Genomic DNA, 27942 nt, shown 5'->3' on the forward strand with positions numbered 1-27942 from the left:
CATTTGCATTTTCAATTTTACATTAAATATTTATTAAAAGAGGACATGGGTAAAAGAGCTTTGCAGTTGCTACCCTTCATTCTCAAATCTCCTGGATTTTAAGGATGACTGCATAATCTTTAGATGATCATACGCAAGTCATATGTATTTGTTGCATAAATTTAGTGGACTTCTGGCTGTGTGTACTGAGGCCAGTTTTTTCCACCTGAGCTCTGACTCCAGTTCCAATAGCCCAATACCAATACTGATTTTTGGGGTATTAATGTTTTTGTGAACTTTGGGTAACTATACGCACATTGTCCTTACGATAGCTTTAATAAAAATGCCATCAGACCTAAAATTGGCAGGTGGATTAAAAGAAGTTTCACCAGAAGCCTGTTTCGAAATGTTAAGTATACACATATACATGTTAAAAAGACAAGATCCCTAGGATTTTTTTAACAAGGGCAAAAAAGTGACTCAACTGGCTTTCTCGCAGTAAAACCGCCCCAAAAGAAAAGGCCTGATGTATTCGTCTGCAGTTATTCAAAGCGTGTGTACTTATCTTTAAAAATCCTTTAAATCTCCTGGGAACTACCGAATTGGTTACAACTGTTTTTAAGTGAAATTGTAAGTGGCTCTGAAAAGAGCCTTTTCAATTAGGAAGCAATAAGCAGACTTATGCCCTTTCCCCACGGATGCGACGTGCCAGTTGTATGTCTTTGGGCATGATGGTGACGCGTTTGGCGTGAATAGCGCACAGATTAGTGTCTTCGAAGAGCCCCACCAGGTAGGCCTCGCAAGCCTCCTGCAGCGCCATCACCGCAGAGCTCTGGAAGCGCAGGTCGGTTTTGAAGTCCTGCGCGATTTCTCGCACCAGGCGCTGGAACGGCAGCTTCCGGATCAGCAATTCGGTGGACTTCTGGTAGCGGCGAATTTCGCGCAAAGCCACGGTACCGGGCCGGTAGCGGTGAGGCTTCTTCACCCCACCTGTGGCCGGAGCGCTCTTACGCGCCGCTTTAGTAGCAAGCTGCTTCCGCGGCGCTTTGCCGCCGGTGGACTTGCGAGCTGTTTGCTTTGTACGAGCCATCTGCAATGACCCCCACACACAAAAGCGTACTGAACTGAGAGCAAGCGGTCTTTAAATATAGTTAGAAACATTCTGATTGGTTCTGTAATATTTCAAAAGTCCCGCGCGATAAAACCATTGGCTGAAGAGTGACCAGACTGATTGGTTCATTACTAGGCAATCTTATTGGATGAATCGCCTCACCGCCCATCATGTCCTTTTTGTTTGTTATCTGCAGGGATAAATTGTCTAAAATTCTAGTTCATCCAGTCCCAAAGAACAGGGTACATAACAAAGCATCTAAGGATTTTTTTAATGTAAATTCCGATTCAGTAAGTTTGCGTGGGACTTGAAATTCTGCATTCCTGACAGTCTTTAAAGTTATCAATGCTGGTGAACACTCACTAAACCACCAGAAACGTTGACCGCCTCATGTCGGAAACTACTTACATTCAGAGAATGAGAATTCCATGCTATTTTGTTACTGGTCAACAGCCAGTTTCCTTATCCTTCGTTTTCTAAGTCCAAGTCACATTCCCACCCTGCCTGTTCTCAAACTGTCTTATTTTGGTTGGCTTTAGTTTCACTTTGTATCCTCTAAAATGTAGTTTCTTAAGGAAGGTGTTTCCTCGAAACTTAATTTTTAAACACCATTAGGCTAGGGGGGCCGTGGCTTAGGCCTGTAATCCCAGCATTTTGGGAGGGCAAGATGGGAGGATCACTTCAGGCCAGGAGTTCAAGACAACCCTAGCTAAAATGGTGAAAACCCCGTCTCGAATAAAAATACAAAAATTGGCTAGGCGTGGTAGCAGACGCCTGTAATCCCAGGTACAAAGGAGGCTGAGGCATGAGAACCTGGTGAAGCCGCGGGGTGGAGGTTGCAGTGAGCCGATATCGCGCGGCAGCATTCCAGCCTGGGTGACAGCGAAACTCTGTCTCAAACCAATCCAAACCAAAACCAAAAGGTACCCGAAACACAAGCAAGTTGCCATCCTTTCTTGTGAAACAATGGACGGTTCTGAAAAATGCCGTAGCAAGTTTAAGGTACGTTTTCTGGTTTGAGTGGACTTTACTTGCTTTTGGCCTTATCGTGGTTCTCGGTTATTTTTGCAACAGGACGGCCTGAATATTGGCCAGGACGCCTCCCTGAGTAATAGTGACTTTGCCCAGCAGCTTGTTGAGCTGCTCGTCGTTGCGGAAGGCCAGCTGCAGGTGGCGGGGGATGCTGTGGGTCTTGTCACGTATGGCGCTGCGTGTCAGCTCCAGGATATCGGCGGCCAGGTATTCTAAGTACAGCGGCGCGCCGGCTTCCACAGGCTCAGAATAATTGCCCTTTCGAAAAAGACAATGGACCCTGCGCTACTAGAAACTGCAAGGCTGGTACCGATGAACAACTTTGTGCTTTACCTCCGTTTTCCACGTCCAAACACAGCGACCTCTGAAAACTGTAAAAGACAAGCAAGATGGAATGGCGCCTGAAGAAATACTTCTGTACAAACTGCAAGGCTGCAATAGAGAGTTATCCTATTGGTCAGTTATGTTTCCTGCTTTATCCAATAGAAAGAGAGTCCATAAATTCCATATTTGCATAAACCCCACCCCTCAGTGAAACTGTATTTCTTTTATCCAATCAGAAGTGAGGAATCTTAAACCGTCATTTGAATCTCAGGACTATAAATACGTGGGCTCTGAACTGTTCTCCCTACTACTCTGGTGGAGAGTGTTGGTAGCTTTTTTGTTTTGTTTTAGGAATAGCGATGCCTGAACCCTCTAAGTCTGCTCCTGCCCCTAAAAAGGGCTCTAAGAAGGCCATCACTAAGGCGCAGAAGAAGGATGGTAAGAAGCGTAAGCGCAGCCGAAAGGAGAGCTATTCCATCTATGTGTACAAGGTTCTGAAGCAGGTCCACCCCGACACCGGCATCTCCTCCAAGGCCATGGGGATCATGAATTCCTTCGTCAATGACATCTTCGAGCGCATCGCGGGCGAAGCTTCCCGCCTGGCGCACTACAACAAGCGCTCGACCATCACCTCCAGGGAGATCCAGACGGCTGTGCGCCTGCTGCTGCCCGGGGAACTGGCTAAGCATGCTGTGTCCGAGGGCACCAAGGCTGTTACCAAGTACACTAGCTCCAAGTAAGTGCTTATGTAAGCACCTCCAAACCCAAAGGCTCTTTTCAGAGCCACCTACTTTGTCGCAAAGAGAGCTATAACCACAATTTCTTAAGGTGGTGCTGCCTCTGTTCTGCTTCAGTTCTAGAGGATCAACTAGAATGTTAGCGAAGGCAAGTTTTAGAGCCAAGGTTAACTTGGGGCAGCCCGCCGTGGCTGTCGCCTTTAATCCCAGCATTTTGGGAGGCCGAGGCGGGCGGATCACTTGACGTCAGAAGTTCGAGACTAGCCCGGCCAACATGGTCTCTATTAAAAATACAAACGTTAGGGGGGGTGATGGCGCTCTTTCTCATCTGCCTTTAGCAAACTTATATGTTCCCCCTGGGTAAGCCTTCGGGTACTAGTTGTAATTCATTTGATACGGTCACTACTCCCTCCCTGGTCTAGCACAGAAAACTTTCCTTTCTGGATAATGAAACAAGTAATGCAATTCAGGGTACAGTGTTTCTATGGGGGTCATTAGCCGTTAACCGCTTGAGATGAGGGGGAGGGGAGCAGAAAAGTGTAAGCGACAAAAGGGCGTGTAGGGATATTTGCTCCTGCAGTTTGCCTATGCTGTAAATTCTTACCTCCAGTAAGAAGGAAAGATTTCCTCCAGTATTGAGGAAACAGTAAGCGAAGTCTGATTTCCCGGGCGCCTTTGTAGGGAATATTTCCCGTTCCACAAAATGAAATCGCAGTAGTTTTGCGTTATAATTGTTTATCAATGACAACAGCTATGTAGTTTACATATTTCATGCATCCCAGAAATCCAGATTCCCATTTCTTAGGCCACTTAACCTTCGGATTTCCAGCTCTGCGAGATACAAAAGGGTTTGAATTTTGTGCCTTTCCCCAACTGGCCCTACTGCAAAGATACTAGGAAGGCCCCACTTGGAGAGGGAAGCATTTTTCAAGAAATCCGGGACGCCGAAAACAATATAGCTAGAAAAAGGCAGGAAGGGCACTAGTTGAGGAGGACTTAATGGGCCAATTCTTGGTCTGGGGCTGGGGGAAGAAATGGAAGAAGAAAAGAACCTGTTGATTGCACACTAAGTAGGAGGGGATGGGGGAATCGGAGGGGAGTATTTTAAGTGAACTTACTGGCATTATATGTAGGTGACATTCAGCAGTGTCTTCGGATGAAGAAATAAAGTTTCTCAAACAGTTATTGTTTCTGTTTTGAGAAATGGTCTTGCTCTGTTGGCCAGGCGCCATCATAGCTCACTGCAGCCTCGACTTCTCCAGCTCAAGCTATCCTCTAACTTCAGCCCCTTGAGTAGCTGGGACTACAGAAATGCGCCACCACACCCAGTTAATTTTTTAGTATTTTGTGGAGGCAAAGGGTCTTACTATGTTGCCCAGGCTGGTCAAGTGAACTCCTGGGCTCAAGTGATCCTCCCGCCTTGGCCTCCCAAAGTGCTGAGATCATAGGAATGAGTCACCGCGCCCGGCCCAGATTTAATTTTTAAGAATCTTTTAAAAGAGGTTCTGGGCCGGGTGTGGTGCAGCTCACGCCTGTAATACCAGCACTTTGGGAGGCCAAGGTGGGAGGATCACTTGAGCCTAGGAGCTCAAGACCAGTCTGGGCAACTTAGTGAGTCTGTCTCCACCAAAAATTTAAAAATTAACCAGGCCTGGTGGCACATTTCTGTAGTCCCAACTACTGGGGAGGTTGAAGTGGGAGGATCATTTGAGCCTGGAAGGTGGAGGTTGCAGTAAGCTGTGATGACACCACTGCACTCCAGCCTGGGTGAGGACAGACCCTGTCTCAAAAATAAAAAAAAATCTGGATGCCACACAAAATGTCAGTGAACAACTGTAAGTGAAGCACTTCCCATCCTAGTACTATATATGCAAACTACCGTTGTGAAAGAGATGCTTGTGTTTAAAAAAATCTATGATTTTTTTTTTAATTATAAAACGACCACCTCCCCCAAAACATTACTAAGCAGTTGAGGCTGCAGTTTAAGAAACTGATATTTAGGATCTTTCCCCGGAGAAGTGAGACCTGCTAATATAAGCATTTGCAAAATGAACTTTTGGGCCAGGTGCATCATGCCTGTAATCCCAGCACTTTGGGAGACTTAAGTCAGGCAGACCACTTGAGCTCACAATTCGAGACCAGCCTGGGCAACATGGCGAAATCCAGTCTCTACAAAAAATTAGCTGGGCGTTGTGGCATATGCCTATAGTTCCAGTTACTAGAGAGGCTGAGGTGGGAGGATTACTTGAGCCCGGGAGGTAGAGGTTGCAGCAAGCCAAGATCGCGCCGTGACAACCTGAGCGACAGAATGAGACACACCACCCCAAAAAAAAACAGCCTGACTCATTAAAAAAAAAATTTAAAAATATTAAGTTTTGAAGCAGATATTATTTTGTCATATGTTCTTTCATAAATTTTTTGCCTGCCTGCTTTCTTCCTTTGTTACAGAACTCCAACACTTATCCAAAGGTAGCTGTAGGGTCAGGGTTTCTGTATTATAGTCCCTTCTGTGGTGGCCAGAAATATGTTACAGGAAAGAGGTCCCCATCCAGACCCCAAGAGAGGGTTCTTGGATCCCGCGCAAGAAAGACTTCAGGGCGAGTCCGCAGTGCAAAGTAAATGCAAGTTTACTAAGAAAGTAAAGTGGTGAAAGGACTCCATAGACAGAGCAGGACATTCCGGAAAGTAAGAGGAGGAAGGCATCCACCCTGTAGGTACAATGCTTGTATATATGGGGAGATGTGCTCTGCTACACGGGGTTGTGATAAAGGATTGATTTTCTTAGTTACTATATTTTGCAAGAATAGACATTATTATCTTTAAACAAAATTAGGAATGCCTTTGTTCTCCAGATATAGGGATATCTGGACACTCCCAGGTCTGAGTCTGTTTAGTAAACATTATTTATTTGTTCCCTTAACCATAAACATCTAGAAGCTAGGAATGATTGACTTTCTGGGAATGCAGCCCAGCAAGTCTCAGCCTCATTTTCCTAGCCCACACTCAAAATGGAGTCACTTTGGTTCAAATGACTCTGACACTTTTCTTCTCCTTTTTCCTTCTTTCTTTCCTTCCTTCTTTTTTAAAATAAGAAATCAAGAATACTTGATGTTTTATCTAAAACAATACCCATAACTGACAAGCCAATACAAAAACCTAGGTCTTCTAACTCAAAACTAGGATGTTTTGCTGTCTCTGTTGATAGTCTGCTGATCGTTAATAGGTAATTAACAAACAAGCCTTCCTATGTCCCCTCAGTTTATTACCATTAGATCATATGCCTACTGTCAATCGTACTAATCCACAACTATGCATTTCACTAAACTTACCATAAAAATACACAGGTTTCCTGCTTCCATCGAGTTTTCATTTCTGAAGGGTCGCATGTAACATAAAAGTTATATTAAATACATTTGTATGCTTTTCTCTTGCTAATCTTTTTTTTTTTTTTTTTGAGACTGAGTCTTTCTCTGTCAACCAGGCTGGAGTGCAATGGTGAGATCTCAGCTCACCGCAACCTCCGCCTCCAGAGTTCAAGCAATTATCCTGCCTCAGCCTCCCCAGTCACTGGGGCTACAGGCATGCACCACCACGCCGGGCTAATTTTGTATTTTTGTTAAAGACAAGGTTTCTCCATGTTGGTCAGACTGATCTCGAACTCCTGACCTCAGGTGATCTGCCCGCCTCGGCCTCCCAAAGTGCTGGGATTACAGGCATGAGCCACTGCGCCTGGCCACATTTCTAAGTTCTTTGCAAGTATAAATTCATTCAATCTTCACCAAAACTCAAGAAGTGTGAGTACTATTATTACCATTGTTTTACAGATTACGACAAGTAATGCAGCCACTTACTGAGTTCTATACACTTGGTAATTTTTTTGTTTTGTTGTTCTATCAATTATTGGGGGAGGGGTGTTGAAATCTCTACCTTTAAATCATGTATGTGTCTGTTTCTCCTTTTGGTTCTATCAGTTTTTGCTACACATATTTTGCAGTTCTGTTATTTGGTGCATATACATTTAGAATTGCTTGTTTTTCGTATTGGATTGATCCTGTTATCATTATGTAATATCCCTGTCTGTTCCTAGTAATTTTCTTTGCTCTGAAATATACTTATCTGATATATCATTCAAAAGACCACCAGGATGGCTAAATAGTAGAAAGAGAGATTTACTGGCAATACTAATTTGCAAGCCAGGAAAAGATGGTCCCAGAACCTGCCAAAATTACTCTGTCTTTGAGGAGAAGGAGCAGGTTGGTTATTTTTATGCCTCATGGGATATATATCACACAATAGAGTCATACATATTCAGCAGGTTTGGGGGGACAGCTATATATATTATGAGGGATGCCAAGTGCATTCACAATGGATAAACACATGTGTAACATACCTCCTATGTTCACTTTGAGGTGGAATTTTAGGTTAAAATGAGGTAGAATTTAGCTCTTTACATCAAAAGGTGAACTATAGGAACAAAGACAGTTTATGTGCTGCCTCCATAAGCTGGCTGAAAATGGCTTAAGGTCTACAGTTAGGTGTAAGACTAGAATGTGTGTCAAGCCGGTCCTCTCTCCAATCAGAGTTGTAGTGGCCTGGACTGTAAATCAGAGTTAGGAGGGCTTCTGATAGCTCCTATAGTTACAGAATTTAGAAAGTGTGAGTTTTTTGTAATCTTTGGAATTTAGGAATTTGCCATACCAGCCAAGCTGTGAACGCTCAACCAGTAGGTAACTTTGTTTCCTTAATCTTAGAGTCTGTCTTAGTTGGTATAGGGGCATCTATTTCGGTCTTTCAGATCACAGATATTAATACAGATACTCTTGCAGTTTGGGGCTGATGTTTATATGGCTTATCTTTTTTGTAGTCTTTAATTTCAACCTGCATTATGTTTATATTTGAAGTGAGAGTCTTGCAGACAGTGTAGAGTTGGGGCATTCATTGTTATCCACTGGGCCAAACAGTTTGTTTGGGTTTTTTTTGAGACGGAATTTCACTCTTGTTGTCTAAGCTGGAGTGCAGTGGCACAGTCTCAGCTCACTGCAACCTCTGCCTCCTGAGTTCAAGGAATTTTCCTGCCTCAGCCTCCTGAGTAGCTGGGATTACAGCCGTGCGCCACCACGTCCAGCTAATTTTTGTACTTTTAGTAGAGACGGGGTTTCACTATGTTGGCCAGGCTTGTCTCAAACTCCTGACCTCGTGATTTGCCCACCTCGGCCTCCCAAAGTGCTAGGATTACAGGCGTGAGCCCAGGTGCCCAGCCACACTGTTTTTTTATTGGCGTATTTACACCATACACATTTAATGCAATTATTGATATCTTAGGGCTTAAGTTCATGTGTGGGGGCCATAGTCTCTTGGTCCACTAAATGTTTGCCAGAAATCCCTGACAAGGCAGATTGATTAATAGGTAAAAAGGCATACCCAATTATTTAACGTGTCTACGTGGGAGCATTCAGAATTAATTACCTAACTTCCCAATGAGTTACAGACACTTATATACCATTTTTAGATCACAGAAAGAATTGGGGCTTAGATTCTGGTAAAACAGGTTATGGGAGGCAAAAGAGGTTTGGCTTGCAAAGGTGGCCTTGTTACGTAGGTAAAGCCTCCCTCAGAAAGAATAGATGGTAAATGTTTCTTTTACGATTTTTAAGTGTCAGACTCTCAGTCTCTCCTGGATCTGGAGAAAGGTACAGAAAGGGGAGGAGGCATGGCTGCATTAATGGAGATTCTCTACAGACGTAAAATTTTTCCCATTTAAAACAGTTTTGCACGCCCATTTCTGCCTGCTGGCCAAGCAGCAGCCATTTCAAAATATGTCAAAGAAATATATTTTGTGGTAAAATATTTTCATTTCCTTTAGACTGGTGGCTTTATAAGAAAAGGAAGAGACACCTGAGGTGACACACATACTCTTGCTCTCTCAACATGTTATGATGCAGTAAGAAGGCCCTCACCAGATACTAATGCCATAATGCCATGCCCTTAGCTTCCCAGGTTCTAGAACAGTAGGAAATAAATTTCTTTTCTTTAGAAGTTAGCCAGTCTGTGGTATTCTGTTATAGTATCACAAAATGGACTAAGTAACTATATTATGATCATCTTAACGTGACTGATCACTCCTACATCATACACATATACAGGCCACATTTGGAACATTGCTAGAGGTTCCACTGTCCAATAGAAATGTACTACAAATTATATATGTATTTTTAAATTTTTGAATATCTTCAATAGTATATTTTTTAAATTTTATAGTCAAAATGTCATTATAACATGTTTTCAATATGCATACTTATTAGTGAGATGTGTTACATTCTTTCTTCATACTAAGTGATATGGTTTGGATATTTGTCCCTTCTAAATCTCATGTTGAAATGTAATCTGGTTCTTTAAAAGAGTGTGACACCTCCCCCATCTCTCTTGCTCAACTCTCACCATATGATATGCCTACTCCCTCTTCACCTTCCACCATGATTGGATGTTTCCTGAGGCCTTGCCAGTAGCAGATACCTGCACCACACCTCCTGCACAGCCTGCAGAATCATGAGCCAAAAAAAATTACTTTTCTTTATAAATTAGTCAGTCTCAGGGATTCCCTTACAGTAATGCAAGAATGAACTAACACACTAAGTCTATTTCATATTTATAGCATAGCTCAATCTGAAGTACCCTTTTTCAACTTCACAGTAGCTACTTGTAGCTAGTGGGCACTGATTTGGAGAGTGATCAAGGGTGAATTATATTATGCAATTAATATATATATATTTTTTTACTGTTTTTGCAAACCACGAGGCATCAGATTGTCTTGGTTTCTCTACTCCTGGTGTTGGAGTTGTTATTGGGAAACAACTTATTTTCCTCTTATATTTATATGGAATAAATAATCCCCAATACTTCCCTCCCCAATATCTGCCTTTCGTATGTTTTTTAAAGGCAAGTGCCTAAAATGTACTGTTTGAGGCACTTACTGAAAGGACTACCATCAAGTTGCTTTGCTAATAGCACATGCCAGGCGCTTGTTGGTTTGCTTAATTCAAGGTAACTTGGATGAGAAGAGTTTTTCTCATCCATGAACCAGTGGCATATAGATTACTGATATTGTGACTGGATGTACTCCTGCTTTCTAGTCTGAGTTTCTGAAGCTACCGTTAATCTTGGTTTCAATTTTATCTAGCCCTGTACATATCCAGGGCTCTTTCCAAAATGGCCTACGATTTGTTCAGGAAATTACAATAGCTGTACCTTCTTACCCTTGGTTCCGGACATTTTCTTGGCTTCGAACACATCCAGTATTGTATTGAAGTATTTATCCTTCCTACTTGGCTGGCTTCTTCACTTCCTTTCAGGTCTGAATTCAAATGACATTCTCCTGATGAAACTTTTCCTCCTTATTCCTATTCTTTTTTCTTAACCCCTTTCTGTATTTTTCTGCATGGCACTCATCACTTATCTCTACATTTTCACTATGTATTTACCTTATTGTGCACCTCCTCCTACAAGACAAGTAGCACCCTAAGGAAACAGGTTGTCTGCTTTTTCACTGCTATGTTCCCTGCACCTAGAACTCTCTCTGGCACTTAGCAGGTTTTCAGTAAATATATGCTGAACTAATGCTGGATATACACCTCCCTCATGAACTCTCTAACTTCTTCTAATTTACAGTGATCAATCTTCTTTTCTATGTGCTTTTGTATGATATATTGCTCAAAGTCTTTATTTTGTATGCAGAATGTGCACTGCTATTTAATCTTCAGGTATGTAAGTCCTCCCTTCTCAGAGTATAATCTCTTTAGGGCAGTATCTGAGATAACTTTTTAACATCTTCATCATGAATCTTGCACCTTTTCTAAGAAAATGAGCCAGTGGTTACTGATGTTTACTGCTATTGTTGAGGGAGAAGATCATTATCACTTTGAAAAGGGAGGTTGAATATTGTGAAGGGAAAAATATCACCAGAGTCAGAAGACTTGGGAAAAGGCAAAAAAGAAACTAAAAATCAGCACTTTTAGTTTCCTCACAGTTTCTCTGCATCAAATCCATAGTTCTGTGACAGTATTGGCTTAGGAGCAGATTTTTTTTTTTTTTTGGGAGGTAGTTTCGCTTTTGCTCAGGCTGGAGTGCATTGGCGCGATCTCTGCTCGCTGCAACCTCCGTCTCCAGGGTTCAAGCGATTCTCCTGCTTCAGCCTACGGAGTAGCTGGGATTACAGGTTCCCACCACCATGCCCAGCTAATGTTTTGTATTTTTAGTAAAGCCTGGGGTTTCACCATGTTGGCCAGGTTGGTTATGAACTCCTGACCTCAAGTGATCCGCATGCCTCAGCCTCCCAAAGTGTTGGGATTACAGGCATGAGCCACCGTGCCCGTTCAGGAGCAGATTTTCTTACACCTGTGTCTCTTTTTCCTTCTGCCATTCTGTTTCAGTATAAGTAGACCAAAGATACAAGTCGTAGATACCTCAGAAATTCCTGGAATAATTAATCCACCTTCATCTATACCCCACCTGCTCCTATCTCATGGAATATAAAAGGAAAAACACCAAGATGTCTCTAGGCAATCTCTCTTGATTTTAGGTTCCTCAACATGAGAGGGAGACAGTGGCTGTAATAATACTGTTCGAGCCAAGGAAAAACTTCACCTTTGCGCTCCCAAGGTTTACTAAAAATTACTGGCAAAACACAGATTAATTGGAGAAAAGGCATATACATTTATTTCATCATAATTTTGCCAGAAATTTTAGAATGAAAAGATACAGGGGAAATTGCCCATTTTTATGCTTAGGTTCAACAATATAAACAGCTGTATAGGGTACATCGAATGCTAACAGACTGAGTAGGGAGGTCCCGCAAGGCTTGTGTGTCAAGATTCTTCTTGACCTCTCAGTGCAGCATTCTTTCCTTCTGGTTATGGGACAAGACCCTCTTTTAGAATGAGGGGGTCTTATGACCTACGGGCAAACAAGGTCGGTTAGAGTAATATTTTTAAGTTTTATGGCTGGCTCTGGGGAAAAGGAGTTCTGGTTTGTATAGCATACCTTCAGGAGGAATTCTGGTTTCTATGGCTAGCCTTTGCAGAGAATGGGACTTAGAGACAGGAAGGCAGAAGAAGGTCAGAGAAACACTTTTATGATGATAATCCCATTTTGAGTATTTCTGTGTTATGGAATGTTTGTTCTCTCATTTCCTGAAAGATTCCAGAGACTCCTCATTCAGTGTTATGAAAAAGTTCAGGAAATGCAACTCAAAAGTATGCCACTTTGTTATGCTGATTTCTTTGAACTGAGGGCACTTAGGAGATTCAGGGAGGAGCTTTCTCTGAACTCCTGTTATCAAAAATTTCAAAAATTAAAAAAAAATTCAAAAAGAAATTTAGTTAAGATTCACTTCCCTGGGGAATCTCATCAACCAGAGAAGATTAACTGTATCACAGGAGAGGAGACTGGCGGTTAACACCATCTAAACAGACTTTGTCACAGCTGTCACCTATTCTTTGAAACACCCATTTATTTTTCTCCCGAATCATATACTCTCCCCTAAGTTGCTTACATCCCCTTCTCTTTCCCTTATGAATCAGAGAGCTTATAAGCTTCTACAGCTGGGATTTGAGGTATTCCCTTTTCTTCCTTCCCCCCCACCCAACCTTTTTTTTCTTTGAAACAGCCTCCTGGCTCTGTCGCCCACGCTGGAGTGTGGTGGCTCTAACTGAACTCACTGCAACCTCCGCCTCTCCGGTTCAAGCGATCCTCCCACCTCAGCTTCTCGGGTAACTGTAACTACAAGCGTGCACTAACTACCAAGCCCGTCTTTTCTTTCTTTTTTTTTTTCCCCCTTCTTTTTTGGTATTTTACTGGAGACAGGGTTTCTCCATGTTGTCCACGCTGGTCTCGAACGCTTGGCCCGCCCTCCTCGGCCTCCCAAAGTGCTGGGATTACGGGAATGAGCCACCGCGCCCGGTTTGAAGGACCTCTTAAATATCTATTTAGAAATTGGTCGGAGTCCACTCCTTTCCAAAACCATGAGTCACAATCCCGGTAAAGCACTAGCGGCTAAAAGTCAAAATAACCAGAACAAAACCTCCACTCATGCTTAAAAAAGATATTTTGACAAAATCCTAACTGGGTCAATTATTGTTAGCATTCAAGTCGAAGGCTCCTCAAGCCATACTGGGGTTTGAATCAAACACAAACCTTACACCAGATGGAAGGATTACATGCAAATGAAGGATGCAGATTCTGATTTCCCATTGGGTATTTGAAATTAGCCAATGGGAGAATTCCCCACAGCCTACCTCCAGTTAGTATAAATGCTTCTCTGCCTTCTCTCCTAACATATTCTCGTTACATTTTCTTGTGGGCATTTTTTTATTTTAGCTGAACTAGCTATGTCTGGTCGCGGCAAACAAGGCGGCAAAGCCCGTGCCAAGGCTAAGACTCGTTCTTCTCGTGCAGGTTTGCAGTTCCCTGTGGGCCGGGTGCACCGCCTGCTCCGCAAAGGCAACTACTCCGAGCGCGTCGGGGCTGGCGCGCCAGTGTATCTGGCGGCGGTGCTTGAGTACCTGACCGCCGAGATCCTGGAGCTGGCGGGCAATGCGGCTCGCGACAACAAGAAGACCCGCATCATCCCGCGCCACCTGCAGTTAGCCATCCGCAACGACGAGGAGCTTAATAAGCTCTTGGGGCGTGTGACCATCGCCCAGGGCGGCGTTCTGCCTAATATTCAGGCGGTACTGCTGCCTAAGAAGACTGAGAGTCATCATAAGGCCAAGGGAAAGTGAAGTGTTAACGCTTCATACACTGTCAGCAGACGAAATCAGCCTAACAACAAAGGCTCTTTTCAGAGCCACCTACGACTTCCGTTAAATGAGCTGTTATGCTTTGTATTATGCAGCCCGCACAGATGTTTTGAGGTGTTTTTGATGGTTTTCGTGTGGCACTTTTAGTAATTTGTCCTGCAGAAATCTAGATCTATGGAAACCTTTTCAGGAACTCTACATATGTAGGAGAAATGCCATGCAGCACAAAAAACACGGGTGATCCTCGCTAAGTTTCACACACAGCAGTTACATTTTGGAGGAAGGAAATTATACCCATGGGTGCACTCCTTAAGTATTTTTAATGGAAGTGTTAAGCAAAACACGCATACCCCACACGGTAAAACAGTTTGAAAATGTCACACCATTTGCTCTAGTAATTGATGGCATACACAATTGAGAGCGTACACATTACCACTGAACATTTCAGCATGTATTTCCAAGATAAGGAGCTTTTTTCCAGTGTGGGGGATGTTTTGCTTTGTTTTGAGGTGGAGTCTCCCTCTGTCGGCCAAGCTGGAGTGCAGTGGGGTGATAATAGCTCACTGTAACCTCGAACTCGGGCTCAACCGATCCTCTTGACAGCCTTCCGAGTAGCTGGGATTACAGGCGGGGGCCGCCACACCCGGCTAAGAGCGTTTTGTTAATTGCCCACACTACTCATGCCACACCCAGAAAAATATCATTTTAAATAAAGAACACATGCAAATTTCCCTAATCGCCTCCAATATTCTTTTTCTTTTTTATATTTTAACTAGAAACACTTGGAGGTTTCCGCGTTGCTTTGTGTGGTTGTAAATTTTAAGACTACGAAGCTTTTCCAGTACAAGACTTGCCACAGTGTAATAGCAGCTAAGGGGTTAAGAAAATGACGTCAGAGTAGCTACCGTAATGAGCAGGAGCCTCTCTTAATCTTCAACCAGGCACAGAGATGGACCAATCCAAGAAGGGCGAGGGGACTTTTGAATTTTCTTGCGGCCAATAGTTGGTGGTCTGACTCTATAAAAGAAGAGTAGCTCTCTCTTTACTTTCACAAACGTCTCTTGAGGCAAGCTTCATTGCTTATTGCCATGGCTCGTACCAAACAGACTGCTCGCAAGTCCACGGGCGGTAAGGCGCCACGCAAGCAGCTGGCTACCAAGGCTGCTCGCAAGAGCGCACCGGCCACCGGCGGCGTGAAAAAGCCTCACCGTTACCGCCCGGGTACTGTAGCTCTGCGCGAGATCCGTCGCTACCAGAAGTCGACCGAGCTGCTGATCCGGAAGCTGCCGTTCCAGCGCCTAGTGCGAGAAATCGCCCAGGACTTCAAGACCGACCTTCGGTTCCAGAGCTCAGCGGTGATGGCACTGCAAGAGGCTTGCGAGGCCTACTTGGTAGGGCTTTTTGAGGACACAAACCTTTGCGCCATTCATGCCAAGCGGGTGACTATTATGCCCAAGGATATACAGCTTGCTCGCCGCATTCGCGGAGAGAGAGCGTAAACCTAAAGTTACAGTTTGATCAGTCCTAAAACCCAAAGGCTCTTTTCAGAGCCACCCAATTATTCCAACGAAAGTAGCTGTGATAACTAACTTGACAACACCAAACCAAGGATCCCCAGAAAGCATTAGACTATGCTCTTAAGTTCACTAACAGAAATGTGGTTTGACCCGTTTGGCAATGTAGACTATTTCTGAGCTTCTTAGGTGCTATTTGGGGAGGAGAAGCTGTGGCAGTGTAGACTATTTCTGAGCTGCTTAGGTGCTATTTGGGGAGGAGAAGCTGTATAAGTCCACCTGTCCATCATTCAGGCCTCTAGCTTGCTATTATTAGCATTTTTTAAAACAACGTTCTAAGGCCTTAAGAATATAAGGGAAAAACCAGGCAAGTGGTTAACTGGCGCTTACTAGGCTCTTCTGTGAAGCTTTCAAAAGATTGAAAAGTTATGTCTCGCGACTTCCAATGTCTTACTCAAAATGCTTAGAAGAATTTTATTTTTAATTCATTTGGCTGTCCACATTAACCTGAAAGTTATTCTGGTGCAAAATGTGAGGCAGGGATCTAACTGGCTCTCATTTTATCCATAGCTAGCTACCCACTTTTCATCTGTCAATCTGTCGACCAAGCATAATTTAATTCCTTATATATTAATTATTTTATATGTGTGGCTTTGCTTGTAAATAGTCTAGCTGGTTGCATTGCTTTGTCTCCTCTAGGACTATGCACCATGACATGCCACATTTTTTTTCCCACTACTTCTTGCCTGTAGTTATCTATTAAAATCTAGAATTTATAAATTTTAACCATTTTCTTTCTGTTGATCTTGCTTTTCGGTTTTCTGGAGGTTGGGGGTTGAATACTGGAAGAAAATTTATAGGGATGGGAATACTGAATGTAAACAAAAGTAATGTTTAAAATTTAATTTGAATATTTTATGATTGTAGTTTTTTTATCATATAACTTTTAGATCACATTTTACAAACTAACTTTAAAACAACCACAGATTGTCGAACATTACAACTACTAATTCCAAAGACCTTGCCTCACATTCTTTTTTACAATATTTTTTACACCTAACATTCTTTCTTGGCCTACATCTAGAATGTAAATTGATGTACCATACTAAAATCACCTGACCAACTGTCAACAACAACAAACCACACACACAAAATATTAAGTTTGAATTGCATTGTTTACTTAAATTCACTTGTGTTCCAGCTTTTAATAAAGCAGTGTTTGGTTTACAAAGTAATATTTGCATTTTAAAAATTATGAAAATGAATATGCCTGTGTGTTTTATATTTTGTTTTTCTTGACTCTTATACAAGCGACTCTACCTGGCACAGACATTTGTTATCCATAGACAGAGTATGTTAGAGATGCCAATGGACTTGGTCTATGCCAAGGTGACTACCCCCAAGCTCTGGGCCCAGCTGAAGGTAAAGTATTTTGTTTTTTCCAGTTATAGATGTGCTGGATCTGATGGACAGTGCTTGACTTTTTATATTTTCTTTATCTGTAGGAAAAAGTGTTGGAGGTACGGGGTCTGGCCAATAGCATAAAATAATAAAGTGATATTACTGTGAGGATCAGATGGACTGGGGGTGGTAGCTCAGTCCAGCTGTTCACTCCCTCACTTACATTCTTTGCCCTCTCCTCAACAGAACAAGGATTCTGCTGTAACTCTTCATTTACAGTTGATACTTAAAGAATGGGCCGGGCACGGTAGCTCACGCCTGTAATCCCAGCACTTTGGGAGGTGAGGAGATCGAGACCATCTTGGCTAACACGATGAAACCCCGTCTCTACTAAAAATACAAAAAATTAGCCGGGCGTGGTGGTGGGCGCCTGTAGTACCAGCTACTCGGGAGGCTGCAGCAGGAGAATGGCATGAACCCAGGAGGCGGAGCTTGTAGTGAGTAGAGATCACGCCATTGCACTCCAGCCTGGGCGACAGAGCCAGATTCCGTCTCAAAAAAAAAAAAAAAAAAAAAAGAATGGATGAAATTCTCATTTGTGAAAGAAAATTTATTGAGCATTTTATATTCGTGAACATTTTAATATCATTATATTAAGAATCGATTGTTTTTTATCAGAGGAGTAATTAAGGTGAGATTGGAGACAAAAAGGGGGTGGTGTTTGCAGAATATAACATCCAAAAATAGACCACTGTGGGATCAGGATTCTTTTGAGCTAAAGGCACTTCAAAAACAGCAATTCAAGAAGAGAATTCTTCTAACCCTTTCTTTCTGAAAAACAGGAGATAAAAATTCCAATGTGAAAAATGCTCTCCTTTTACCAGGAGAAAAGAGATTTTTCAGCAGAGTCATAGATGAGATAATTCTGCACAAACACAGCAGAGAGTCATAGCCGAGAGACTTCTATACACAAACAAACCTTGTTAAAATAATCCTATTTTCCTTTAATCTCCCCATATGGTTTACTTTCTCACAATTGCCTCTCTTTAACTTAATATGAAAGCATTTAGTTTTTGCCATTTCTTTGGGTCTTCACTTATGAGGGTTCTCCTGTCCCATAAAATTTACATTACATACATTTGTATGCTTTCGTTCTGCTAATCTGTTTTATGGCAAATTAAATATCAGGTCCAGTTGGAGACCCTAACAGAGTAGAGGTAAAATTTTGCCTCCCTATAACATATTGTGTGCATTAACTGTTGATTGTTCCCAGTTGTTCAGTTTGTCGGGCCTCGGAGCCCAAGCTAAACCATCATACACCCTGTGGCCTCCACGTATACATCCAGATGTCCTGAAGTAACTGAAGAATCACAAAGGAAGTGAAAATGGCCTGTTCCTGCCTTAACTGATGACATTACCTTGTGAAATTCCTTCTCCTGGCTCATCCTAACTCAAAAGCTCCCCCACTGAGCACCTTGTGACCCCCACCCCTGCCAGCCAGAAAACAACCCCCTTTGACTGTAATTTTCCACTCCCTACCCAAATTTTGTAAAACGGCCGCACCCCTATCCCCCTTCACTGACTCTCTTTTTGGACTCAGCCTGCCTGCACCCAGGTGAAATAAACAGCCTTGTTGGTCACACAAACCCTGTTCGGTGGTCTCTTCACAGCGACGCACCTGAAACAGTTAAACAGGGTTTTTCCTGCCTAGTCATCACAAAGTGATGTTATGCTGCAGGCTGAAGTTTATAGCTAATGCTGTTTGTTTCACGGGTCCGTGTGAAGAGATCACCAAATAGGCTTTGTGTGAGCAACATGGCTGTTTATTTCACCTGGGTGTAGGCGGGCTGAGTCCGAAAAAGGAGTCAGCAAAGGTGGTGGGATTATCATGAGTTCTTATAGGTTTTGGGATTGGTGGTGGAGGTAAGAGCAATGTTTTGGGGGCAGGGGATGGATCTCACAAAGTACGTTCTCAAGGGTTGGGAAAATTGCAAAGAAACTTCTTAAGGAGACTATAAAGTACATAGGTCTGTTAGGGTGGGGCAGAAATAAATCACAATGGTGGAATGTCATCAGTTAAGCTATTTTCACTTCTGTGGATCTTCAGTTGCTTCAGGTCATCTGAATGTATACGTGCAGGTCGCTGGGGATATGGTGGCTTAGCCTGGGCTCAGAGGCCTGACACTGTTGAAGCCTAAAATCAGTTTTGGTTTGTTAGATTTGGGTGAAAAGGCTAAGATTCTCAGACAAGGAAGTCAAGTTCGGGGTGCATTTTTCAGACTTAAAAATTTAGCAGTAGCCCTTCCAGTTTTTCCAATAGAAGTGATTTACGAATGTTTTCAGAATTTAAAACAACAGTGAGAAGCGTGTATGGAGATTTGAACTACACTCCAGGCTTGGCTATAGGAAAGCACAAAGGCTGCTATGATTATGCACCTTGGAAAAGAGAACAAAGGAATATTTTCAGACAGTTTTAACATGTCACATACGAAAAGCAAAAAATCTGTCAACACCTTGTACGTTATTACAGGCTATGATTTTAAAAAAAACAGTCCTTACTAATACACACATAGTTGCTGCTAGCGATATGGTGTTGGGAGTAAAAACCCAAAAACGAGAGTTCAGGACAATATCCCAACTCTGGGCAGATTTTTAAAGTAGTTATATCTAAAATTAAACCATATTATGTAATATTTATTTCTTTTCCACAGTCTCTGTTCTCATGCCTCGTTCACATTAGCTAATTAAAAGTTCCCTGACTATCATCATAACCCGATTTACAGAAGAAGGCATGGTTGCAATGTAACATAGCTAACAATCACCCTCTTCTGAATGAGACAGTACAGTGTGAAGGACAGCAAAACTCCACCCCCATCCTCTTAGGGCTCTGGCTGGACCAGCAAATTAAATTAATATAAAACAGATTAACAGGAGAAAGGTATATGCATTTATTTAATACAGGTTTTACATGACACAGGTGCTCTCATAAGGAAATGAAGGCCCAAAAAAGCAGTTAGTTACTTATATAATGAATTGGACAAATAGTAAAAGTGTAAAAATGCGCTAAAGCAAAGGCTAGAATATGTAATTGGGTAGAAAAGCAACCAGCAAGTGCTAGTGCAAGGTTTGTACAGAATTCTCTTGGCCTTAGCCTCCCATCCTTGAGAAGAATGTTGCTTTTTTTAAAGTACAGTGAGAACATCGTTCATATGAGAATCTCAGCTACTGCTTCTAAGAAACAGGTCAGATTTCAAGAAAACAGGAGGCCAGAGTGATCTTTTCACACCTGCTCTTTTAAGTACCTTTAAATAGTCAATGTGTCTTCAAGCACTTGAAAGACTTAAAAAGTCTACCACTCTGGCATATTAATGAAAGTTCTTAATATAAGCCCTTATTAAAATTTTCAGTCGAGGGTATAGCTTCAGATTCAAATAGTAGTGTCGTAAACGGCAGTGGAAAACTAAAGGGATTAAAAAGTGAAACTATTGTGTTGTCTCTCACAGTCCTTAGGTCACTGCCCCACGAGGGGCGGAGCAAAGGGTGAGGCAGCAACGCCTCCTTATCCTCGCTCCCGCTTTCAGTTCTCAATAAGGTCCGATGTTCGTGTATAAATGCTCGTAGCTTGCTTTGTTTTTGTACTCTTCTCTCTGTTCAGACTTGGTTGACTATGTCTGGTCGCGGCAAAGGCGGCAAAGGTTTGGGTAAGGGAGGCGCCAAGCGCCACCGGAAAGTGCTGCGGGATAACATCCAAGGCATCACTAAGCCGGCTATTCGGCGCCTTGCTAGGCGTGGTGGGGTTAAACGGATCTCCGGTTTGATTTACGAGGAGACCCGAGGTGTTCTCAAGGTTTTTCTGGAGAACGTGATCCGGGACGCCGTGACCTATACGGAGCACGCCAAGCGCAAGACTGTCACTGCTATGGATGTGGTTTACGCGCTCAAGCGCCAAGGACGCACTCTATACGGTTTCGGCGGTTAATATTTTAGTCAGTTTTCCGTCCAATGGCCCTTTTCAGGGCCGCCCACTTCCTCTCAGAAAGAGCTGTGATCGTATTGTTTCGGAAAATCTCAGCTTTACTCAATCACTTCGCCTAGTATGAACAACTTCTACAGGCCGGTTGGGAGAGACCAGGTTCTTAGGTCTGAGCGGCTGCTGAAGCAGAAGTCAGCTGAGCAAACGCGGTCTCTGGGATAAGCGAGCTATGAAGTTTAATGCTATGGTTTTGACACTAAAGGAACTTAACGGTGCAACGCGAGTCCGATAGTGAGTCGTTCAAGCTTTTTAGTTTTAAAAACAAATTGCATTATTTGTACGGGAGTCTTAAGATGCCAGCCGGCTGCAAGTGATTAAGTGGATTAAAATAGATGTCAGGTGTTTCCCAGGCGTATCTGACTTAAGCAACGTCAGCAAGATCTGTACATTTAGCCTCTCTGGTAACACCTGCCCTCAACCGCCCCCCTGCCCGTAGCGCCAGAAGGCTTTACTTCCATTTTTAGTTGAGCTTGGCGTCGTGCTGAGTGATGTCACCTACCCTTTCCCCCGAGTAAGACTGGCAGTTAAAGCTGCTTTGCTATTTTCAGTCCTCAGGCTGGAGGCTGTCCTAGGCAGGCTGCCTACGCAGTTTGTAAATTCCCACTTAGTAGACTAAGGGAGTCTGTTTTATAAATAAGGACTCACATTTCCTCTGACTCCAAGGTCCGTGGCAGTAGCTATAAAATGGAAGCGGCTTCTGATACAGGATTCTTCGATGACTCTTGCATATTCACAGTAGCTGTCAACCCAACGGTCTTCTATTCCTGCCTTAAATTGGAAATTCCAAAACTGATTTTTTTAATTGTGCAAGTTTCAAACTGTACGACCTAGGAAGTTTTCAAAGTTAGGTGACCAGATTTAGAAGTCAGCCAAATATTCAGCATCTTTGATTTAGTAACAAATACATAGAGGGCTACTTCAGCAAAAAAATAACTTTGTTGTCTGGTTACTTTGCTAACAAGCCTCTCCCCACAGGAGGACATAGTGAATAGATAGTTGAGTGAGTTCGGGTGAGAGGTCTGAGCTGGAGATAAAAATGTGGGAGACATCAGCAGATAAATGCTGAGACCGGATGAGACGGCTAAAAACTGAAACATAATGTAGTACAGCATTGTTTGCAGTAGTAAATGAGTGGGAACTGTAAAGTTTTCATCAGAAGGGACTAGAGTGTGATCTGTATATCCATAAAATAGAGTATCTCTACATAGCCCTACTAAAGAATGAGAAAACTGTACTCCACTACACACTCTGGTGTATTCTGGCTCAGTTCTTGGACTCCTTTTCTCGGCTAACTCAACTAGCCTCACCACTTACAAGCTCTGTGTTCTGTGAAATAGTTTATGTTCAACAGAACACCAAGGCCTAGCTGTAAGTGTCACGTTAACTTCTAGCAATGCCAAAGCCTGTGATAGTGGCAGCTTCCGGTTGTTTCTCAATCCCAGGTTGCCTAACCACCTCTCCAAATTCTATCAGTTTGCTTCCACCCACTTCAAGCTTCAGAACGAAACATAGAGCTTAAGAAAAATAGGCCCGGCACGGTGGCTCACGCCTGTAATTCCAGTACTTTGGAAAGCTGAGGCGGGTGGATCACCTGAAATCACAGGTTCGAGACAAACCTGGCCAACAATGTGAAACCCCGTCTCTACTTTAAAAAAAATTAGCTCGGCATGGTTGCGGGCGACTGTAATCCCAACTATTCGGGAGGGCGAGACAGGAGAATAGCTTGAACCCTGGAGGCAGAGGTTGCAGTGAGCTGAGATCGTGCTATTACACTTAGGACTGGGAGACAAGAGTGAAACTGTGTCTCTAAATAAATGTTTGCAATTATAAACCATCTCCCTGACCTTAAATCTCTAGACTTATATACAACTGCATATTTGATGTATCTATTTGAATATCTAATGGGCATCTCAAACTTGTCCAAAATAAATATGTTTATACATAAACACCAAGTCTGTTCTTCCTCTGATATTTGTCATGTCAATCAGTAGAACTCCATTCTTCAAGCAGCTTGGGCCAGGAATTGTGCAATCTTGTTTGTCCTGAGCTGCTTAAAACTTTCATCCAATGCAGTCAGCTCTGTCGAAAATCAATTAGAATACCTTTCATTGTTTCCTCTGCTGCTTCTCTAGGAGCAAGCTGCCATGGCGGTTTGTCTGAACGACCACAGTGAGCCCTAACTGGTCTTTGTTTTCACTTTTAATCCCCCTATCATACAATTTTTTCTCTATCCAGCAGCAACAGTGATCCTTTTTAAAGGTATTATGTCCACTGTCTGCTGAAAACATTCCAGTGGCTTTCCATCACCTTCATAATAAAATCCAGCATCCTTATCATAGCCTACAAGTAAGATGACCAATCATTACAGTTTGCCTGACTCTCAGGGGTTTCTCAGGGTGTAGGACTTTCAGTGATGAAACTTAGAAAGTCCCAAGCAAACTAGGATGAGTTTCTCAACCTACTTAGGAGTCCCTACTAGATCTGTACTCTGGCTACCCTCTGACCTCATTCTCTTCCCAATTCTTTCTTTTCACTGACCTCCTAGCTGTTTCTGGAATGGACCAAGCATTTCCAGCATCAGCACCTTTATATTTATTTTTTCTCCCTAGAAGGGTCTTATCCTGGATATCTGAATAGCTCTAGATCTCATCTCATTCAAGCCTCTCCTCAAATACCAACCTTAAGAAAGAGACCTCCCATAATCATCCTTTGTAAAATAATGTGCTTTTCTGCTCATTTAGCATATGGTATATAACTATCAATAGCATATATATATATAATTTCCCCACCTATAACTATATATGTAACAATATATTTAACAAACAGAACAGGGCTGACATTTAACAGGTAGTTTATAGAGGTTTGTTGAATGAATGAATGCTTGAATCTTCTATGTAAGTCTCCAGGCTCCCCACTAAGCCCACTAGAATGCTAACACAATCAATTCCCCATCTCTCATTCCTTGACCTGCCACTGCCTGAAGCAATCAGTGTGCAGTTTCTCTTTAGAAAATCTGGGGGGTTAGTCTAGGGGCTGCAAATTAAGTAACATTATCTTCGTTCTGAACAAGGACTGCATGAGTGTTAGGATTGAAGAAGGCCCAAGGTGGTGGTGAGTATGCCTAAGATGAGTATGACCTATCAGCAATGCTATGAGCTAAAAAGGCCAGGCAAAACATAACAGGAGCTAGTCATGGCTATTGTTACAGCAGCTATAGCTCCCATATGGGTATTCTATATCCACACACCCCTCTACATTGACTCTGGAATTCAGGAAAAGGAATTAAAATTTGCTAACTTATGTACCCCAATGTCTACAACAATATCTGGCATACGAGATCAATAAATATCTTTAAAATACCAGCTAAGAAAGGCATAAAATGACCCACACTCCATACTAAGCTCATTTTTGCTCCTCTGATTTCAGGATGCAGCTATGAATTCTCTCCATTGTCAGTTTTAAATTAAACCAAGCTGGGTACTTGTTTTAAATTAAGCCAAGCTGGGTACTCAAGAAATGCTGGATGAAAACTGTCAGGTGGAAAACAGGACCTCAAAATACAGAGGAATCCATCACTGAAGCTAACGTAGTGAGGCCGAAATCAGTCCTCTATAACAATGAGCACAATGAGAGGCATTTGTGAATATTTACTCAGATGAGAGTAATATATTTCCCTATTAGCTAATCTCAAGTTCACATCTGTTTTCCAGCTGAGTTCTGAAGCTAGATGTACTACTGAACACATAACTGCATCAGGAACATCGTTTAAAACTGTGGCTACAATGACTTAATTGGACAAACCCCAGGCTTCCAGGTTTAGCACAGGTGGCCCTTCACAGACCAACATTGCCTATGCTACCAACCTCATGTCCTGCCACCCTGCCTGCATCATTTCTCTCTCTGCATATATAAAAGTATGTATGTATATAAAGAAATCAGCTTTATTGATATTTAATATACCATAAAATTTGCCCACTTTAGGTACAATTCAATGAATTTTACCATGTTTACTTAGTTGTACAACCATCATCACAATTTAATTTCAGAATATTTCTATCACCCAAATTCCAATTTCTACGTAAAGGGGGGGAAAAAGGCTAACTGCTGAAGGCCCGGTAACACTGAAAAAGGTGACTTTTCTCTCTAAACCAGATTTTAATCGCCCCTGAATTTAGTGTCCTAGGTATTCCAGTAGTCTAAATGGGGTTTCAAATTTCAGGATCTTTTAAATCGAGGCAAATTGTATTGGTGGCAATAAATTGAGTATTGCTCTCAGTACATGATTGAGGGATACTTAAAAGTCTCTGATTTCATTTTCTAATCGCTAAAAAATAAAAATTAGTAAAAAAAAAAAAAATATTTTACTAAAACAGGGTTTTGTCCTTTCTCAATAAGCTTTTTAGCTTCCCCTCCGACTCTCTGGCTTGCCTCAGGAAATATTAGCTTATCAGTTCTGATTGGTTGACAGCTACGAATGGCGCTCACTGATTGGGCAGCGCTTCTCTTTGTCCCTTGGAAACTAACACAAATTTTTAACTCAATGTTTTTCCCACTCACTCTTCAGAGTTGGAATATCTTTGCTCCCCTACCCATATCTAGTGAGTGAAGGGCAAACTTGCAGTTCCAGTAACCTTTCCTTTCTAGTATGTCAGCTCATTATCATTCACATTAACTATACATTGAGCTTCTTGGCTTGATGGATACAGCTCTTCTTTTGTTTAGTTGGGCGGCCCTGAAAAGGGCCTTTGGTTCAGAAACGCAAGCTGGGGAGAAAGCAGCAACCTTAGCCGCCAAAGCCATAAAGCGTGCGTCCCTGGCGCTTGAGCGCGTAGACCACGTCCATAGCAGTGACCGTCTTGCGCTTGGCGTGTTCCGTATAGGTGACAGCGTCACGGATCACGTTCTCCAAAAACACCTTGAGCACCCCGCGAGTCTCCTCGTAGATCAGACCAGAGATCCTCTTGACACCTCCACGCCGGGCCAGACGCCGGATGGCCGGCTTGGTGATGCCCTGGATGTTGTCGCGCAACACCTTGCGGTGGCGCTTGGCACCCCCCTTACCCAAACCCTTCCCGCCCTTACCACGTCCAGACATGACTTCGTAAGAAGTGAACCAAGAGCAAGTGAGAGAGAACAGGGGAACCGATCTTTATATATCTACGTTACCCCTCCCCCACCCCCAGCGGACACAGAATGAAAAGCGCGCAGGCGGGAAATGTGACGCCTACAGTCCCCTCCCTCAACCCCTCCTACAAGCCCCAGGCAGTGGCGGGAGCAGCGGTTGGGGTAGGGTGGGGAGACGGGGGTGGGACCAAGCTGGCTTGACCAATGACTTTTATTTTCTTAACAGAACTACAGGCTTTGAGGAACTGGGTTAAGAATTAACCAGAGAGAGAGAATAGGGGAACCGATCTTTACGTTTAGGGGTAACCGAACGTTACCCCTTCCCCCACCCCCAGCGGACACAGAATGAAAAGCGCGCAGGCGGGAAATATGACGCCTACAGTCCCCTCCCTTACTCCTCCTCCAAGCCCCAGGAAGTGGCGGGAGCGGCGGTTGGGGGAGGGTGGGGAGACGGGGGTGGGACCAAGCTGGCTTGACCAATGGCTTTTATTAACAGAGCTACGGGCTTTGAGGAACTGGGTTAAGAAATACAAACCCATTCAGACTCCATAACTATTTTAAGTCGAATGTTTTTCTTTTGAGACTGAGTCTCGCTGTCGCCCAGGCTGGAGTACATTACCGCGATCTCGACTCCCTGAAACCTGTGCCTCCCAGGTTCAAGCGATTCTCCTGCCTCAGCCTCCCGAGTGTAGTTGGGATTACAGGCGCTCGCCATCACGCCCATCGTGTTATTGTATTTTTCGTAGACTGGGTTCGGCCATATTGGCCAGGCTGATCCCAAACTCTTGACCTCTGGTGATCCGCCCGCCTCAGCCTCCCAAAGTGCTTGAATCACAGGCGCGTCACAGTGACCAGCCAAAATCGAATGGTTTTGAAGCCTTCAGTGGCAAACATCAAAACGTAAAGTGCTCCCAATGCATTCCCTTTCGTCTTAGATTGGCTTCTTACAGCTACCTTACTTGAAAAGGTGGTGGCTCTGAAAAGAGCCTTTGATTGGACCGTCAGAGTTGCCGGAGTAATCATGCCCGCTCTCCGCGGATGCGGCGAGCGAGCTGGATGTCCTTGGGCATTATAGTGACGCGCTTGGCGTGGATGGCGCACAGGTTAGTGTCCTCAAACAGCCCAACTAAGTAGGCCTCACACGCCTCCTGCAGAGCCATCACAGCAGAGCTCTGGAAGCGCAGGTCTGTTTTAAAGTCCTGCGCAATCTCGCGCACTAGGCGCTGGAAAGGTAGTTTACGAATCAGCAGTTCGGTGGACTTCTGATAACGGCGGATCTCGCGCAGAGCCACAGTACCGGGCCGGTAGCGGTGGGGCTTTTTCACACCGCCGGTGGCCGGAGCACTCTTGCGGGCTGCCTTAGTGGCCAACTGTTTGCGTGGCGCCTTGCCACCAGTAGACTTCCGAGCAGTTTGCTTAGTACGAGCCATGATAAGAAAACAGCACAACGTAACACCCAACACTAGCAAATACGTCCGCGAGCTTCTCTGCTATTTATAGTGAGTAAAGTGCAGTGATTGGATGATAGAAGACGCTAAATATGACGTTACAAGCTCTGATTGGTCTATCTTTAAGCCTCAACAATCGTGCAGTTTCACTGGCTACTATATTCTATTCCAACTCTACAGATTATTATTTTTAAAGTGGTATCATTATTACCATTATTATTATTTTATTTCACTTTTGCTTTGTTCCCCAAGCTGACTTTAACTTGGGCTCAAAGGATCTTCCCGCCTCAGCGTCCGGAGTAGCTGGGATTACAGGGGAGCGCCACCGCGCCGGCTTGCACTTTAATTTTTTAATCTGTTGTCCTCTTATACATCTGGTTTTCATAACCTGAAGGCTGTGTTTATTTTCCATAAAACAAGGCATTGATTCCAAAGGTATTATAATT

General features: G+C 43.2%; 6 protein-coding genes across 6 annotated transcripts; 4 read left to right on the forward strand and 2 right to left on the reverse strand.

Annotated features, from left to right (window-relative positions):
• Positions 1-367: 367 nt before the first annotated feature.
• On the reverse strand, positions 368-27507 carry LOC105529367. The gene is made up of 11 exons (XM_011966494.1): positions 27074-27507; positions 25759-26001; positions 21570-21692; positions 20531-20849; positions 15365-15477; positions 15185-15274; positions 13585-13814; positions 3999-4142; positions 2935-3136; positions 2163-2380; positions 368-1103 (listed from the first exon to the last, which is right to left on the reverse strand). The coding sequence occupies exons 1-11, from the start codon at positions 27476-27478 to the stop codon at positions 659-661; spliced, it is 2532 nt and encodes an 843-aa protein (XP_011821884.1). The 5' UTR covers positions 27479-27507; the 3' UTR covers positions 368-658.
• On the forward strand, positions 2806-3230 carry LOC105529345 (histone H2B type 1-B). The gene has a single exon (XM_011966470.1). It carries the CDS (start codon positions 2806-2808, stop codon positions 3184-3186), a length of 381 nt encoding a protein of 126 aa, XP_011821860.1. The 3' UTR covers positions 3187-3230.
• Positions 13519-14025, forward strand: LOC105529344 (histone H2A type 1). The gene has a single exon (XM_011966469.1). The coding sequence runs from the start codon at positions 13566-13568 to the stop codon at positions 13956-13958; it is 393 nt and encodes a 130-aa protein (XP_011821859.1). The 5' UTR covers positions 13519-13565; the 3' UTR covers positions 13959-14025.
• On the forward strand, positions 15033-15530 carry LOC105529343 (histone H3.1). Its single transcript, XM_011966467.1, has one exon. The coding sequence runs from the start codon at positions 15065-15067 to the stop codon at positions 15473-15475; it is 411 nt and encodes a 136-aa protein (XP_011821857.1). The 5' UTR covers positions 15033-15064; the 3' UTR covers positions 15476-15530.
• LOC105529342 (histone H4) lies at positions 20559-20990 on the forward strand. The gene has a single exon (XM_011966466.1). It carries the CDS (start codon positions 20559-20561, stop codon positions 20868-20870), a length of 312 nt encoding a protein of 103 aa, XP_011821856.1. The 3' UTR covers positions 20871-20990.
• LOC105529341 (histone H4) lies at positions 25654-26039 on the reverse strand. Its single transcript, XM_011966465.1, has one exon. It carries the CDS (start codon positions 26017-26019, stop codon positions 25708-25710), a length of 312 nt encoding a protein of 103 aa, XP_011821855.1. The 5' UTR covers positions 26020-26039; the 3' UTR covers positions 25654-25707.
• Positions 27508-27942: the final 435 nt, after the last annotated feature.

The sequence above is a fragment of the Mandrillus leucophaeus genome, unplaced genomic scaffold, assembly GCF_000951045.1.
Source record: "Mandrillus leucophaeus isolate KB7577 unplaced genomic scaffold, Mleu.le_1.0 Scaffold760, whole genome shotgun sequence".
NCBI lineage: Eukaryota > Metazoa > Chordata > Mammalia > Primates > Cercopithecidae > Mandrillus > Mandrillus leucophaeus.